This window comes from Achroia grisella, unplaced genomic scaffold, assembly GCF_030625045.1.
Source record: "Achroia grisella isolate CSIRO2021 unplaced genomic scaffold, CSIRO_AGI_Agris_v1 utg402, whole genome shotgun sequence".
In the NCBI taxonomy this organism is placed as follows: domain Eukaryota; kingdom Metazoa; phylum Arthropoda; class Insecta; order Lepidoptera; family Pyralidae; genus Achroia; species Achroia grisella.
In genome coordinates, this window is record NW_026712841.1 from 7,099,758 (window position 1) to 7,116,962 (window position 17,205).

The following is a 17,205-nucleotide window of genomic DNA, read 5'->3' on the forward strand; positions in this document are numbered from 1 at the left end:
AATTATTTTTAAATATTTTTTTTATAGTTAAAAACAGTTAAAATAAAAAGATGAATGAAATTAGACATGTTAATAACTTAATTTGACATTAACTCGAATTTGTTTCAATAAAATGAACATAGTCATATTCTTTCACGACAATGATAAAATAGGGATGCATGTAAAGTAATTTAAGGACCCGACGATAAATACGTCAACTCGATCGATCTTAAAAGTATTAGTTTCCGTACACGTTTAGAACTAATACTCTTTCCTTTAAGGAAATTATACTCTATTACTTAAAATATAGGTGTTTAAAACTTGTGTCTTTTCATTGTTGCCAAATAATCCTTAGTACAAAGTTTCTTCTCCCAACCACTCATCTTTTGCCTTGAACAGTATTTATAATCTCGACTGGCAGCGTCCCCTCGTACAGGGGGCTGTGATGTCACTTGTACGGTTACAGAGGTCATACATGCGTACAGATACGTGTGGTTCAATTAACTGGCGTAATATAAACAGTGTAAGATATACAACCGGTAAGCGGGTTGCTTTATAAGCTGTTTTTTGATTGAAGGGTGAGATAAGTCAGTGAAATTACAGAATAAGAATAGAAGATAAGAGGAATCAGGCGTCTTAGTTCTCCGGAATGACAACGGATTGTATATAGTTGTCACATTATCAGTAGTATCTTGGGCTTCACACGATAACGTAATGTCCTTAGCTTTCTTGTATATAGGCGACAGTATGTATTCATTTATTTCCTTTTTTTATTCAGATTGTTGGTCATTCCGATTACTTTTAAAAAACTTGATTGCAATTTATTGCTCGTAAATCTCTGCTTGAGACGAACAATGAACAGTCGCTGACATTCATGTTTGATGTTGTATTTTTACAACGATTATATTACTATGTGGTTATCGTCACTTCACAAAAAACTACGTTGATATATATATATCTTATATATAAAATTCTCCTGTCACAATGGTAGTTACCATATTCCTCTGAAACGGCTTGACCGATTTTTATGAAATTTTATATACATATTCAGCAGGTCTGAGAATGGGCTACTATCTATTTTTCATTTCCCTAAGTGATAAGGGTTTTCCACCCCTAACATATTTTTTTATAGCGTTATCAATTTATATGGCAAAACAACGTTTACCGGGACAGCTAGTATATATAATATACTCGTATTGTAAATAATTTTAAATTTAATGGTCGTCCATTAGTACCTATTAAATAATAGATAAGCCTAGTGTAGAGAAAGTATGAAGACTAGTTTCGTCCATATTTAAATTTGAAGTTTGAACTATACTAATTCATATTTTAAAGTTAAATACGGTCGAATTCAGGTCTATGATCAAAGGCTATGAAAAAGAGATTATTTGAGTAATGTGTGTGTCAGACGCATGGTAGTCGTGTAATGTTTATTATATTTGTTTTATTGTTCGTTCCTGTAATTGGTATAAAATTTGGGTACAAAATTTTTACTTATTCATTATTGCATCATCATGAGACAAAATAGACTTGATGGTTTAATTTAGGCTCGAATTGTAGTGTAGCTTTCTGCATGCGATGACGTAAACGAGACCCATGTTTGACCGAGACAAAAGTAGCCTGTCACAATCGATAGCGTTTACTTTCATTCTTTTTTGAACTGATCTAAAGAAAGAAAGATAAATATATTTATTTGGTGCATACAAAGCTGTTGGCTGCAGCTGGCATTTACAGCTTTACCGGACTAAAATGGGGACGAGAGCACTCTAAACCTGCGGAAGGACTTATAGAGCCGGTGAAGGGTAATTCGTCCCTAACGGATACGATTTATTCCCTTTTATATGTCAGGATTATTGTTGTTGAATAAAGTGTAATAGCTATTGTGTTCTATTCGTATTTACATAGAGTACATTTTGTTACAGTCGAAGGCGCTGGGCAGGGTATTGTTCGACCAAGTCTGCAGACAGCTGCATCTTCTAGAAGCGGACTACTTCGGTCTAGAGTATCAAGACGCCAATGGTACAAAGGTGTGTTAAAATAATTTCTTTGACAGTGTGACATATTAGAGATATTTCTATACAATAGTATGTTGTTAACCAACTTAATAAATAATGCATGTCCAATGGGACAAGATAACATATATGGATTGGAAACCTATTATTTTTTTATGTTGGTTAAAACAACATATATATAATGTAAGTTAATTGAGCAGTGTTCAGCGTGGTGATTGTGTAAATCACTTGCTAAAATTATTGTTTGAAACTAAATTTATATCTTTTCTACCATTCGATATGTCGAAGATAATAATTTGTATAGTTTGCAATTGAAATTGTAAAATACCATATCCGTTATTGCAAAACTATCGAAAATCAATATGTACCGAATGGAATTACTAAATTCCGGAGCGTGCTAAATGAAAGTCGATAAGAAATGGCAAGTTGGCAATAAACCAATGTTAAAACAGGGCCAATGACAGTATTTGCTCGCGACAGGAATATGTATTGGTCCTTATTATTTGTTTATTTGTCCTTTATTCACTCGGGTTTGTAACGTTTATAGTTATTCCATTTGCGTATTTATAATTTAAATAGTTTATTCACTAACATTTCTATATATAGACAATGAAAATAGATTGATAATTTCTATAATAAATATTATTAATAGATAAAAAATATAAAAATATTTTAACAAATTCATTTCCAGGACTTCGATGGTCTAGGAACACATAAGTCTTAGTCTTGCTTATTCTTCTTGTGATGCTGTGCATTCCGAATGAGCAATGAATAAAAAAAAATGACTATTCAAAATGCTTATATTAAGTTTATTTGAATAAAGATTATTTCTATTTCTATTACTATTCTCTTTTGTGCTGGTATATTTCTGACTGACTTTTCGGTGATGGAATGGAATCAGCGATAACGAAGTTAATTCTCTTGAATACTTTAAATGCTTACCGCTATGTCTTACCGCTCTCGTTCCAAACTGTGCTTGAAATAGATTATTTTATTCTATCGTTCATTCGGAGTTCGCTCTGATACTATTACTGATTTATTTTCTTACTCAAGTCATTATTTATTTACTTATTTCAACAGCTATTATGGCAACTTTATAATTTTCAACGTCAATTATTTCACAACGCAACACTCTAGTTAAAAATAAGACTAAGCAAAAAGCTTATTCTTCTTATGATGAGTCTGCGTTCCGGATGAGTAGTAGAATTAAAAATATGACTATTCAAAAGTGCTTATATTATTTAGTTTATTTGAATAAAGATTAATTAAACGAAACACTCCAGAGGAGCCAGGATGGAATGTACTGGCGAAGATTGATGGGCCGACCCCAAGTAAATGGGAATTCTATTCCAATTAGGTAAAAAGATATTGTCTTTTGTTACCAGTACTGGTTGGACGTGGAGAAACCAATGTGCCGACAACTAGGTCTGTCGATGCTGGAGCCGACGCTGCGGTTCTGCGTGAAGTTCTACACGCCGGACCCGGCGCGGCTCGAGGAAGAGTTCACACGGTACCTGTTCTGTCTGCAAGTGAAGCGAGACCTGGCGCAGGGCTGCATACAATGCAACGAGAACACCGCCGCGCTGATGGCCAGCTACATAGTGCAAGGTAAGATCCTAGATCCTTTAGGTGTATTTAATTTTACGGTCAACCCTCAATGAGGCTAAGAGTATAGTATATATTTTTTGTTTTAATTCCATCTAGTAAAAACATAATGCCAACACATAGATATTGTAGTATCCAAAGTCGACTACACGTGTTATATATCATAAGTTATTTGTACGCTATACGGTAACTGCTGAATAAATTAGTATAACGGGAGCTGCGACCTCGGTGTGGCAGCTAACTGTTTCACAGACGCCCCGGCATCTCCCCGAGGACTCTCCCGTACCATACCTACCTACGTAGTGTCGTCGTGAACCCAGTTAATCTGTTTGGAATGTAATATTTGTAGACTAGTGGTGCCTGCGACTTCATATTTACTAAATGAAGCATAACACTAGCTATTATTTGCTTAAAGAATTGATTGAAAAGATTAGGTACTTAGACTGGACATCTTAATTAATATAGAAATATTAAATATAATTTTACAAATATAAATGAAGTCTCGGTCTGGTAGAACGAATTTTTTTTATACTCTAGCTCATATATAAATTATCTGAGTGACTGTTGTGTATCAAATAATAATAATAATAATGTCTCGGGACAATTGACACAGCGCCATCTAGTTCCAAGCTAAGCAGAGCTTGTGTTATGGGTACTAGACAACTGATATAAATACATGGATACATTTTTTTTTTTTGTAAATCAAATCAATTCAATAATAGTGTCTCTATTCATGTAGGTCTATTACAGAGTCGTATGATATATTAAATCTACCGTCAGTTCGGAATGCTTTCGAGCTGAGAACTGAAAAGAAACTCGGCTTATATTCTTTTCAAATAATGTTTACAATTAATACAGATTTATTATTAAATTTAAATTTGGGACAATAGAGTGACCACTAGCATATGCTATTGCAATTTTTTTAATTCAGTGTTCGTAACCCGAACAGACCAGTCCCCACAAGCAGCACCCGGTCACAACTCAAAATTATAGAAAGAATTTGTGACACTCCTGGTGTTTCAAACGTCCATAGGCTACGGTAACCATTTATCATGGGGTGGGCCGTATATTTGTTTGCCAACATCTTAGTATGAAAATATATAATATTTCAATAATATCATTGTTTCATTCAACAGCGGAGTGTGGTGACTTCGTCCCTGAAGACTATCCGGATCACACGTACCTCAGCGGGTACAAATTCTTCCCCGGACAAGATTCCGAGTCCGAAAGGAGAATTATGGAGAACCATAAAAAACACATGTAAGGATTTTTTTTAATCTGCGTGAAAATCTTCGTGCCACAGTCATGTAGACGTAGTTTTGGTTAGAAAGTTTACGAGTTAAATTTCTTATATCATTGATAATTTTTAAAGTTTGTGTAGTAAATAGAACTATAGAATTATCTCTCCCTAAATTTCGTCAATTCAGAATAACTACTTTAAGAATTGATGTTCTCCTCTTAAGAATAGAGAATAAGAGTATATAAATTTGTAAATTTTAGAAGTACCTAATAGTCTTATAGTAGTAGTACTCCGAGCAATGTTGACTAACTCCGATTTAATGATTTATTTAAAAATATAATTAATATGTGTATTATTATAATCCACCAAAAATAATATAACATTATAAATATATTTTTAAGCTTTATTTGTTTTTTGTGCAGAGGTCAAAGTCCCGCGGAGGCAGACCTAAACCTGTTAGAAACTGCAAGAAGGTGTGAATTATACGGTGAGCTCATTCAATTTTATAACTAAATTTAGCAATGAAAACATGCTAATTAATGTCAATTTGAGTCAAGATACAATATATTTATTCTTTATTGGACACACACATAGGCAAAAATAACAGTGATAAGGTAAATGTAATGTACAAGGGCGAACTTATCTCTAAAAAGAGATATCTTCCAGCAAACCTAGAAAATGTTATAGGATAATGTTTTCACTAGATCAGCCATACATACGAGTACGAGAGAAAAAAAAGGTATTTTCACACTTCTGTACTGATATATTATGTATAATGTAGTAACACAAAAGTGTAAGAAATGACTAAGGAAAATAAAATTTTATATACACTTAATTTCATATAACGTCTCATGTGGTCCCATTTCTTTTAGATATATTTTTCATATAACATCTCATTTGGTATTATTTTTTTAGATATATTTCGTGGTAAAAAGTATTGACCACTTTTTAATGAAAGGGGGGGGGGGGGGGGACGGGACTGAGATTGTTATTAATGTAGATTAATAACCCCATTGCTAGCAATGTACCATGTCAAGTTGACCTCCACGTGGTACCCCTGGAAGCTATCGTAATAGATTCCTGGTGAATTTGTCACGTTGGCCTTACTGATCTGCGCAGATGACAATATTATGAATTTTTATTTATTTGCCACTTGATGATTTTTTTTTACTAATTTGAGCCTTATTGCGTAGGTGTTAAGATGCATCCGGCAAAGGACCACGAGGGTGTACCGCTCAACTTGGCGGTAGCGCACATGGGCATAGCGGTGTTCCAGAACTTCACCAAGATCAACACATTCAGCTGGGCCAAGATTAGGAAGATATCGTTCAAAAGGAAAAAGTTCCTCATCAAACTACATCCGGAGGGCTATGTGAGTGATTTCAAGTCGGAATCATTTAGAACAGTTTTAAACAGTTCACAATTGTTTGTTGATTATTGTTTTTACCACTAGTTATATTCCGCTTCGCTGCCCGCGTGAAGTACAATTATTTTTCACGCATGTAGAGAATTTCTTGTTTGTTTGTTACTCAGTAATAATAAAGCTTGCTACAATTGAATGAATTTAAAAGGTCTATCAAGTGTTATGTTCACATCATCATCATCACCACTCCACACATCCAATATTGCAAATTAAAATATAATATCTCTTCGGAGATATCGCATATGCATGAATAGACGCAAAATGTGGTCGAATTGACTACGTCTATTTTTTGTATTTCGGTTATCATATCGTATTGTATGTTAGAATCTACCCGTATTTAGTATTTTGTTTGGTCGTTGTGCGATTTTTAAAGTAGGTTCTACAAATGTGCTTAATTTTCTTAGGGATACTATCGCGACGTGGTGGAATTCTTCTTCGAGGGACGCAACGAGTGCAAGAACTTTTGGAAGAAGTGTGTGGAGAACCACGGTTTCTTCCGCTGCTCGAGTGTGCCGCGGCTGCCGAGGCACAAGACCAGAGTCATCTCTAGAGGCTCCTCGTTTAGGTACACTATGAAATAAGATGTTGTACATACAAAGAAAGAACAATACTGTCAATATATCATTAATTCATTATATAGATAAATAAATAAATAGTATAAAATAGTCGCTGTCGCATGTCTGTATGCTTAAATCTTTAAAACTACGCAACAGATTTTGAAGCGGTTTTTTAAATAGATAGAGTGATTCTAGAGGAAGGTTTATAGATATATATAATACATGTACACCCGGACAAAGCCGGGGCGAGTAGCTAATATTATTATAAATATGAATTAATAATATAAAAAAATAATACTAAATGTACTTAATAATTTTATTTTAATAATGCGTACAGTTAAATCACATTTTTTTGAAATTGCGAACAGATTATAAAGTGATGATTTTACGAAAAGATATTTATTGCCAATTGTTAAGCGAGTATGCTTTTACGAAACGAGACAGAATTTGACAAAATGGTTGTTAGCACATTATTTTATAATGTCAAAGAATTAGTAATTTATAAGTTCTATGTACTGCTGTAATAGTCATCTGTATATATTATAGTAATTTGAATGAAATGTGAAAATAATATGGTTTTATAAGTATTTAAATAGTTAAATACTTTAATTGTATTATTTTTATGTCAGAAAAATTAATGCAGGCTGAATACACTGGACATATTGTTAGAAGCTATAGTCACTGTTCGCTTCAAATAAATTGTTTGTTTTTATTTGATTTGGGTAATTTCTCTAATATCTTCATGGTAGGTCTTTTAAAGGTTAGACGTATTATCTTATACAGATTTTATCCTTTTTATAATTACAATAGGATTTATGTAAAAGTAAATATAATTTTATATCATAGGTATAGCGGCAAAACGCAGAAACAAATCGTCGAGTTCGTCCGAGACAACTATGTAAAGCGGCAGACATTCCAGAGGTATGTAATATTGAGTAAATTGAAACAGCTTAGCCAACTTTATGTAGCAACTTATTAAGCGGGCACTACACTATCGGCCAACAGTCCAACTATTCGACCAACATTTCTCATATAGTAGTAGTTTATGAATATTTATCCATGTTGAATCATATTGGCACATAATACATTGGCCAACTCACACAAACATCTTACAAGATATTATACTTACCATTTCAACATCCACTATTGTGAATGAGATTGAAATGTAGATTTATTGATGTGTAGATATTTGTTCTAATAGATTGTCAGTTGGAACAGATTGGACTCATGTTGGACGATAGTGTTGTGACGGCATTATATTGCATGAACAATGGCAGCTTAGCTACACCGGCGATACCGTCGCTTCACTATTACTTTATCTTGGTTTCATAAGGCGTAGTTAGTAAATGCTTTTTAGATGTTTACTGATAGTTTATACCGAAGGGAATAGAGCAAGGGATAATATTAATTTATTAATAATATAATTGATCTAGATTATTAATATTAGTAATATATAAGTTTTAAAGGTGAGTGGTTAGCATGGGCTGGGAGACACTAGCTTTTGGTTTTGTCTTGTGGGCGTTTGTGTGAAATACATGACGAATGACGAAACGAAACGAGAGGCCAAACTGCATGATTTGACGTAAAAAGTCCCTAAAAACGACTAATGAGAACCAGGCTAGAGAGGCTTCGAATAGTTTTGTATATTGATGGTGATTAGCATACTCGAGCATGCGCTGTATCCGTTGAGACTTTCGCTTCTTCCAAAAGACTATCAATTAGAGGTGTTCGGTCGTAGTCGCAACGACGCCGCGACTATCGGTCGGAGGATGGTGTGGTCGTTTAATTTTAGGGATTTTTTAATGATGGGTCTGCGCTCCGACACTGTTGCTATGTAGTGGGAATAAGATTCATAATAGTTCCTCATAATTACCTCTTTTCTACGACAGCATCTCGAACGGTTCGTGCAATGCATTTTTTTCCCCAACACGCTTATCACACGAATTATTTTACACGTCCCCCCGAACATTTCAATGTAAGTCGTAACGTGTTAGAATCTTTTGTTATTTCTACACCTCTAAGAGTAGATGTTATATATTATTTCCTACACCTTGATTGCAATTCATCATGCATAAGGAATTCACTGATCTCGGCCGACAGAGTGTACCTACCCCGCACTGCATTACTGTGCCCCCAATCCTATATCGATTTGTTCGTGCGACTCCAACTAAGCATGGTTTAATTCGATTTAAGAGCGTATTGAATGGCGTTTAAATTCACTTTCGAATGGTACTCGATTAAGAGTGATGTACATTATTGAATAGACAGCAAATACAGCAATTGTCGGCCGAGTAATATTATCAGGACGCGTCGAAGCGAGAACGTCCCAAGTGATGCTAAAAGGAATCCAAGGAGGCCGGCAATTGTCATTTTTGTCGAAACATATTGTTTAGGTCTATTATAACTTACATTGCTTTCGAACGAGTATATGAATAGCTTAATAATAAAATTTGATAATTTGTTAAACAAAATTAAATTTGTCTTTAGGTAAATTAGAATCCCAGGATTATATAACGAAATATACAGTTATAGTAATCCAGAAAAAATTGCTTGTGAATTAGTATATAAGTACAAACTAATTATTTTACTCCCCAACTTAAAAAGTTCTATTCAGCAATATCCATAACTGACTGACTACTACTTCACAAAAGACAGTACGTAAGTCTTTACAATAATGTATATAAGAAACGCGTTCGTTATCGCTGGTGTGTTATTCATTGTATACGTAAAATAAATATCATAGCCGTAGTTTTTTTAAGTAATGAATTAACGAAGAGTAATAAGGGAATTGCGGGATCAATGCGAAAGGTAGCGATGTTGGCCCATCAGGGCGGAGCGCGGAGCCCACAATCAAGTGCGCGGCCTCAAATAACAACTGACATGGCCTGTAGCAGGATCGGGGCCGGGGGCGGGAACGTGTCTATAGTATGGCCCTCAGAATAATAACTAAAGCAATTAAAAATCAAAATAGTAAGTGACCTCAACATATTTATCTCCTTTTCATTTATGGTTTTCACCAATAAGTTCGAAAAGGACGCACATACAAGGACAATTTGAAATGTCGAAGGTTGTCTTATTTTAAGGTTGTTATTGTTTTTACTTAAAGGTAACATTTAATGTAAGAAGTTTATGAAGGATATTAAGAAGACACAAAACTACTATGATCCTTCAAATTTCAAATTTTTATTTGTATAAGTCCTGACTTATTAGTAACGCCATAAGTTAAAACGTGCAAATGTGTCGAGTTTACAAGAGGTTTTACATCTCGGTCCTCTGGAATGGCGACACATGCTCTCAAACGGTCCACACGATGGCAAGCGAACATCAGGTGGGTCGTCGATTTGTTTGTCAATCCATAAGGAAAAAAAAGGTTTCCATCGCTTTAGTTATCATTCTCAGCGTGGTCAGCCGTGGTAGCATATTTCCAGTGCAATAGTGTTAGGGCAGTCCCATCAGCGTTTGGATACATCGGACTCGGCCGCGGCCGCCACAGGCGCGGGCCCCACAAAAGCTAGTGTGCCCATCCTCTGCCCGATGTCGGCAGGTCGGGGTCGTTCCGCGCGTCGCGGTCGGTCGGCTCGTCGCGCGGCAACGTGTCGCACGCCGCGCACTCGCCCGCGGCCGCGCCCGCCACCATCAACGCCAGCCTCTCCGCGCACCCGCTGCTGCCGCTGCCGCCCGGCTCCGACGGTACGTACGCACCGCCGCCGCCACACCACAGGGCACGAGAGCCGCGCCCTCCACTGCGCTCTAGGTGGCAACTTTTACCTACCTCTACACGATCTACGGGGGACGTGAAGCCGCGCCGTCCGCTACGTTAGGGGTGGTACTTTTACAGTATTTTCAGAGGACGAGTTGCTTAGTATTAGTCTGGTTGTAATTGTACTTTATGTGTAGTGCTTCTAATTTATATAACATAATATGTATACTTACTTTCTTTTTAGCAAAAGATGTTATCCGATATATACACGTCTTACTCGTTCACGCCCACATCTGCCATGGCGACACCATTCTCATTATGATAATTGATATCAACAAAAAAATTAAGTTAAAATCTTTATTGATGGATATGTTATGCTTGAAGTATATATAAGTTGTAAAATTGGATTAATAATTTATTAAAAATACTTAACAAATTGTAATTCTATTTTTATTAACTTTAGTAACCTGTTTGGTGTTGATAATCAGCAATAACTTAACATAATTTAATAAAATATTCTGTTCTACCCTATTTTTTTTTATCAGTACAGTAAATCGACAATCTTCACTCACAGATCCATAGAACACTAGCTTCAATTTTGTTGTACTTAGTATTTGCTCTTAAAATAATTCTTTTCTGCGTCACGCAAGAACCTTGACAAACCCAATATGTGAATGCCCCATAGATATTTCTCAGGTTGAATAAAGTAGTGTCAATACTTACTAAGCACAGCAATATAAAGTTTCAGAATACAGTTCTGCGGCAATAAAAAATCACTTCGCATAGGAGGCAGTGTGGAAGCGTTCTAATTAAATTTTATCCTAATTGGTATTCAGTAAAATTTATATATAGTCTTTGACTTGATTGTCTTTTGGGGAGATGCTGCTATTTTTTTGTAATTCAAAAATTTGTATGTTTGCTTTTATGTTAATAATTTGCGGAAACGAGCCTATATATGTATTCGAATGTTGACAAATGTGTCGTTCCATAATCTACCATTGAACTGTTTCTATTAAATATAAATTTAATACGACTTTGTTTTCTGCGTGACTTCCATAATTATTTACAATTCTTTGTAGTTATGGTAGATGAAAATGTTGCCACATCGGCCACATTTTACATAATTATGGTAGATAGAACAGCAACATTATTAGACAGATTTAGTAGTTATTGTGTTGAAATTGTAGAAATTTAAATAAGAGTCACGATATTACCACTCTTACATAGTGTAAGAGTAGTAATCACGATGATGTTTCTCTATATATTTAATATACGATAATGGAATGTTTCACCGGCCTGTGTTGTTGGATACAGCGATTTCCCTGGAGTGGGACAAGCAACCTCACTACCTGGAGGCTTCTCTGATGATGAAGGGATACAGTGCGGAGGAGGCGCGCGCGGCGGCGGCCTCGCGGACCACCCGCCGCCCGCAGGAGGCCGCGACTCGCCCGCCGCTCGCAGCTACCGCCTATGTCACCACGAGGGACAAGGTAACACTACAGCGCATCCTATCACACGACACGCCACAGGGTGGGTGGCCTTTCACCCGCCGCCCGCAGGAGGCCGCGACTCGCCCGCCGCTCGCAGCTACCGCCTATGTCACCACGAGGGACAAGGTAACACTACAGCGCATCCTATCACACGACACGCCACAGGGTGGGTGGCCTTTCACCCGCCGCCCGCAGGAGGCCGCGACTCGCCCGCCGCTCGCAGCTACCGCCTATGTCACCACGAGGGACAAGGTAACACTACAGCGCATCCTATCACACGACACGCCACAGGGTGGGTGGCCTTTCACCCGCCGCCCGCAGGAGGCCGCGACTCGCCCGCCGCTCGCAGCTACCGCCTATGTCACCACGAGGGACAAGGTAACACTACAGCGCATCCTATCACACGACACGCCACAGGGTGGGTGGCCTTTCACCCGCCGCCCGCAGGAGGCCGCGACTCGCCCGCCGCTCGCAGCTACCGCCTATGTCACCACGAGGGACAAGGTAACACTACAGCGCATCCTATCACACGACACGCCACAGGGTGGGTGGCCTTTCACCCGCCGCCCGCAGGAGGCCGCGACTCGCCCGCCGCTCGCAGCTACCGCCTATGTCACCACGAGGGACAAGGTAACACTACAGCGCATCCTATCACACGACACGCCACAGGGTGGGTGGCCTTTCACCCGCCGCCCGCAGGAGGCCGCGACTCGCCCGCCGCTCGCAGCTACCGCCTATGTCACCACGAGGGACAAGGTAACACTACAGCGCATCCTATCACACGACACGCCACAGGGTGGGTGGCCTTTCACCCGCCGCCCGCAGGAGGCCGCGACTCGCCCGCCGCTCGCAGCTACCGCCTATGTCACCACGAGGGACAAGGTAACACTACAGCGCATCCTATCACACGACACGCCACAGGGTGGGTGGCCTTTCACCCGCCGCCCGCAGGAGGCCGCGACTCGCCCGCCGCTCGCAGCTACCGCCTATGTCACCACGAGGGACAAGGTAACACTACAGCGCATCCTATCACACGACACGCCACAGGGTGGGTGGCCTTTCACCCGCCGCCCGCAGGAGGCCGCGACTCGCCCGCCGCTCGCAGCTACCGCCTATGTCACCACGAGGGACAAGGTAACACTACAGCGCATCCTATCACACGACACGCCACAGGGTGGGTGGCCTTTCACCCGCCGCCCGCAGGAGGCCGCGACTCGCCCGCCGCTCGCAGCTACCGCCTATGTCACCACGAGGGACAAGGTAACACTACAGCGCATCCTATCACACGACACGCCACAGGGTGGGTGGCCTTTCACCCGCCGCCCGCAGGAGGCCGCGACTCGCCCGCCGCTCGCAGCTACCGCCTATGTCACCACGAGGGACAAGGTAACACTACAGCGCATCCTATCACACGACACGCCACAGGGTGGGTGGCCTTTCACCCGCCGCCCGCAGGAGGCCGCGACTCGCCCGCCGCTCGCAGCTACCGCCTATGTCACCACGAGGGACAAGGTAACACTACAGCGCATCCTATCACACGACACGCCACAGGGTGGGTGGCCTTTCACCCGCCGCCCGCAGGAGGCCGCGACTCGCCCGCCGCTCGCAGCTACCGCCTATGTCACCACGAGGGACAAGGTAACACTACAGCGCATCCTATCACACGACACGCCACAGGGTGGGTGGCCTTTCACCCGCCGCCCGCAGGAGGCCGCGACTCGCCCGCCGCTCGCAGCTACCGCCTATGTCACCACGAGGGACAAGGTAACACTACAGCGCATCCGTATCACACGACACGCCACAGGGTGGGTGGCCTACACCCGCCGCCCGCAGGAGGCCGCAGGAGGCCGCGACTCGCCCGCCGCTCGCAGCTACCGCCTATGTCACCACGAGGGACAAGGTAACACTACAGCGCATCCTATCACACGACACGCCACAGGGTGGGTGGCCTTTCACCCGCCGCCCGCAGGAGGCCGCGACTCGCCCGCCGCTCGCAGCTACCGCCTATGTCACCACGAGGGACAAGGTAACACTACAGCGCATCCTATCACACGACACGCCACAGGGTGGGTGGCCTTTCACCCGCCGCCCGCAGGAGGCCGCGACTCGCCCGCCGCTCGCAGCTACCGCCTATGTCACCACGAGGGACAAGGTAACACTACAGCGCATCCTATCACACGACACGCCACAGGGTAGGTGGCCTTTCACCCACCGCCCGCGACTATCGCTCGTGTTGTCATCGCGGGCGAGGTGAGTCTCGCCGTCTCCCAGCGGACAGTCAGAGGAGACACGCTTGGCGATTACGATCACCGCCCCGGTGGCTACGAGGTAAGGTAAGCTTCACCTGCCTCGTACCTAACGAGTTGCCAATACAAGTAGTTTAAAAAGATTCTGCACTTCATACGTATACAAATACGCGTCGCATACGCATACATACGTATACATAGATGCATTCATGCGTGCTCGTATATGCGTATCGCAGTTCAGGTATTACAAAATACAGAATAAAACTATATAACGTTTATTTGATTACTGACATATAGTAGTTATAAACATACAGTGGTTAGATTGGAATTACTCTATCACGAAGCAGTGAAATTGTAGTCAGATGTGTAATTGATTAACAAAATGACTCTATGGCAGATTTAATATCTGCAGTGTTTATTAGAATTTGTGCTTTATTCTAATTTGCAGGTTGATAAAGATGTGTTAATTAGAATGATTTAGATTGAATTTTATAATTGAATAGTAACTTATTGTTTTGGTATAATTATCATTGATATATTCGTAATAACTTGAGTATTTATTATATTTATAAACAAAAATGCTTTATGCGTATCAGTTATTTGTCAGACATAATAATTTATTACTACTAAATATTGAACTATTTTAACTAGGCTATTGACTGTCATAATAAGTCTTGAAAGAAAGATTAGCTAACATTTGAGAACTTTGTTTTGTTTAGGAGCCTATAATTGACTATTTTGATAATGCATACACAAATACAAATATATAAAATTTACGTATATGTTGGTAATTTCAAAGTAACAGCTTTTCACTCGAAGTATATACGGTACTTACGGTACGGTGTAAAAAATATAATAAAAAATAAAAGGTCTGTCAGCCTGTCCTTGCATGTTCTTGCTAATCTCTGACATGGCTGAACTGAATGTGACGGAACATTCACTCACAGATAGCTAACGTTACAAGAACTAGCTTAGGCTACTTTAATTTTAGATTTAGAATAATAAAATTATTTCGATTACATGCGGTTGGAGTCTCGGTGATCAATACTTAGTCATAAATAAAAGAATATATAAATATTATGACTAAATCGTATATTAATAAGAAATTCAATTTAAGATCTTAACTTTTTTAACTTAATAATGGCGTTATAAAAGAGCCATAAGGGAGTATCCCTTATTTCTTATGCCTTCCTGTTAAGGTCTCTGAATATTGTTTAATTAAATATAATGTAGTCAATCTAAATCTTTCTAAAATGTGAAGCTAATAATTTTACACTAAAATAATACAATATATTACCACCACTTGACGGGACAGTCACCTGAGTGGTAAACCTCGAGAGCTTTGTTTTGTTTTGCACTTCACAATAGAAGATATTTTGTTTCTTTCAGCTCTCAAAACTGTACTGCAGCCAAATCGTAAGGGCATTTGCAATTGGCTTCTTAACGTTTCTAATATTTCAAAATCATCATTCTTTTAACCTTGACTTGAGATTGTGTTTCTGTTGTCCACGCACAGTGTATGTATTTACAAAAATAATCGATACACTCACGACTTCCTTTTGTTTTATGTTTGTTCTTTTTTTATTTTAAATCTTATTATTATGAACATACAAAGTGAATTTGCTTGCACGTTGCGTAACGGGAGCTATGAGTTGCATGCAAGTTTTTGTTAATTCCTTCATACATTACATTACAGGTGACTAGTATCGCAAATCTTGAGATTGAGCCACCTAAGATTATCTCACTTATATTTGAATTAATTATTTTATTCTACATATTATATAATGTTACATTAATTAATACTAGCAGCTCCGTAAGGCGACGTTTTGCCTTGAATAAATAGCATTATATACCGGGTCCAATTGTGTTTCGAACTGTTCAGGAACTGTCCAATTGATGTTTTTTCAAAAATAGTAATGTAATGTATTAAAAGGCTTCCGTAACTTGTATGACATGCACACGTGAAATATCATAAGATTAATCAGAATTCTTTATTTGACATTATCTATATTAACTATTGTAAGCGCTGGACGCATGCTACCAAGGTTTTTTGGTGTTACTATATTACTGTTCTTATTTATGTATAAATACTTAATAATCATAATCTGTTTAATACTAATTATATATCCTAAAACGATTACAATGGTCTCTTGTTTTTCGTTTTCAAAGCCGTTATTTGCATGTAATTTAATGCAAAGTCTAATATAATAAATATTTGGTAAGCTTTGTTTTTGTATTTATATAATCATAAATAATTTACATTTGTACCACTGATATAAAGGCCACTGTTATCGTTAAGGTACTATTGGGAATGGATCGCAAGTGTTCACATGATCATTGCACATTTTCTGATTCGCACATAGCACTGGGACTCCTATACCTTGTTTTGTTATTTTAATTCTGGTTGTTGTACGTAAATATCGTGTTATAGGCAGCGCCAGAGCTTGTGACCCATGCCGAGGTCAATCATCATCCTACACTGGATTCGCCTCTGCCTCGTCGGACGACGACACAGTTGGTGAGTGATTTATTTATACATCTACACACGCATTCACCACATATTATGATGCATATTTAGATGCTTAAAAATTTGTATTGTCCATCCAAAAACAGTTACTGAAAGGTGTAGTCCAAAAGAAGTTTGTTCAAACTATGATCACAGTCATACAAGTCTGACTCATGTTTTACAATGTAGATACAGTATTGAACGTGGTAATTGTGTGGTCAGGTTTCTCCGGAGAGTATATGGAGCCGGGCGAGTACGGCGGGCGCTGGCCGCGCGCGCGCGCCCACTCCGCCGCCGCGTGGGCCGCGGCCGCAGCCCCCGGGGCTCCCGGGCCCGCCCCCGCCCCCGCCCCCGCCGCCAGGTCAGACCCGCTCCCCGCCCCCCGCGCCCGCGGCCTCGCCCCCCGCGCGCCCTGCCACGCGCCCTGCCGCCGCCTCCCCGGGCCCT

The 17,205-nt window shown here is 39.8% G+C and overlaps 1 protein-coding gene across 1 annotated transcript in view; it reads left to right on the plus strand.

The window, feature by feature from the left end:
• LOC131844274 (FERM, ARHGEF and pleckstrin domain-containing protein 1-like) overlaps positions 1 to 17,205 on the plus strand; it is a 59,436-nt gene that overhangs the window by 16,742 nt on the left and 25,489 nt on the right. The window contains exons 4-15 of the mRNA XM_059193111.1: positions 1,902 to 2,006; positions 3,377 to 3,599; positions 4,733 to 4,856; positions 5,259 to 5,323; positions 6,030 to 6,208; positions 6,664 to 6,824; positions 7,663 to 7,737; positions 10,361 to 10,506; positions 11,831 to 12,006; positions 15,642 to 15,668; positions 16,684 to 16,770; positions 16,981 to 17,119. Of these exons, the coding sequence (XP_059049094.1) occupies positions 1,902 to 2,006; positions 3,377 to 3,599; positions 4,733 to 4,856; positions 5,259 to 5,323; positions 6,030 to 6,208; positions 6,664 to 6,824; positions 7,663 to 7,737; positions 10,361 to 10,506; positions 11,831 to 12,006; positions 15,642 to 15,668; positions 16,684 to 16,770; positions 16,981 to 17,119 (1,507 nt within the window). The remainder of the gene's footprint in view (positions 1 to 1,901; positions 2,007 to 3,376; positions 3,600 to 4,732; positions 4,857 to 5,258; positions 5,324 to 6,029; positions 6,209 to 6,663; positions 6,825 to 7,662; positions 7,738 to 10,360; positions 10,507 to 11,830; positions 12,007 to 15,641; positions 15,669 to 16,683; positions 16,771 to 16,980; positions 17,120 to 17,205) is intronic.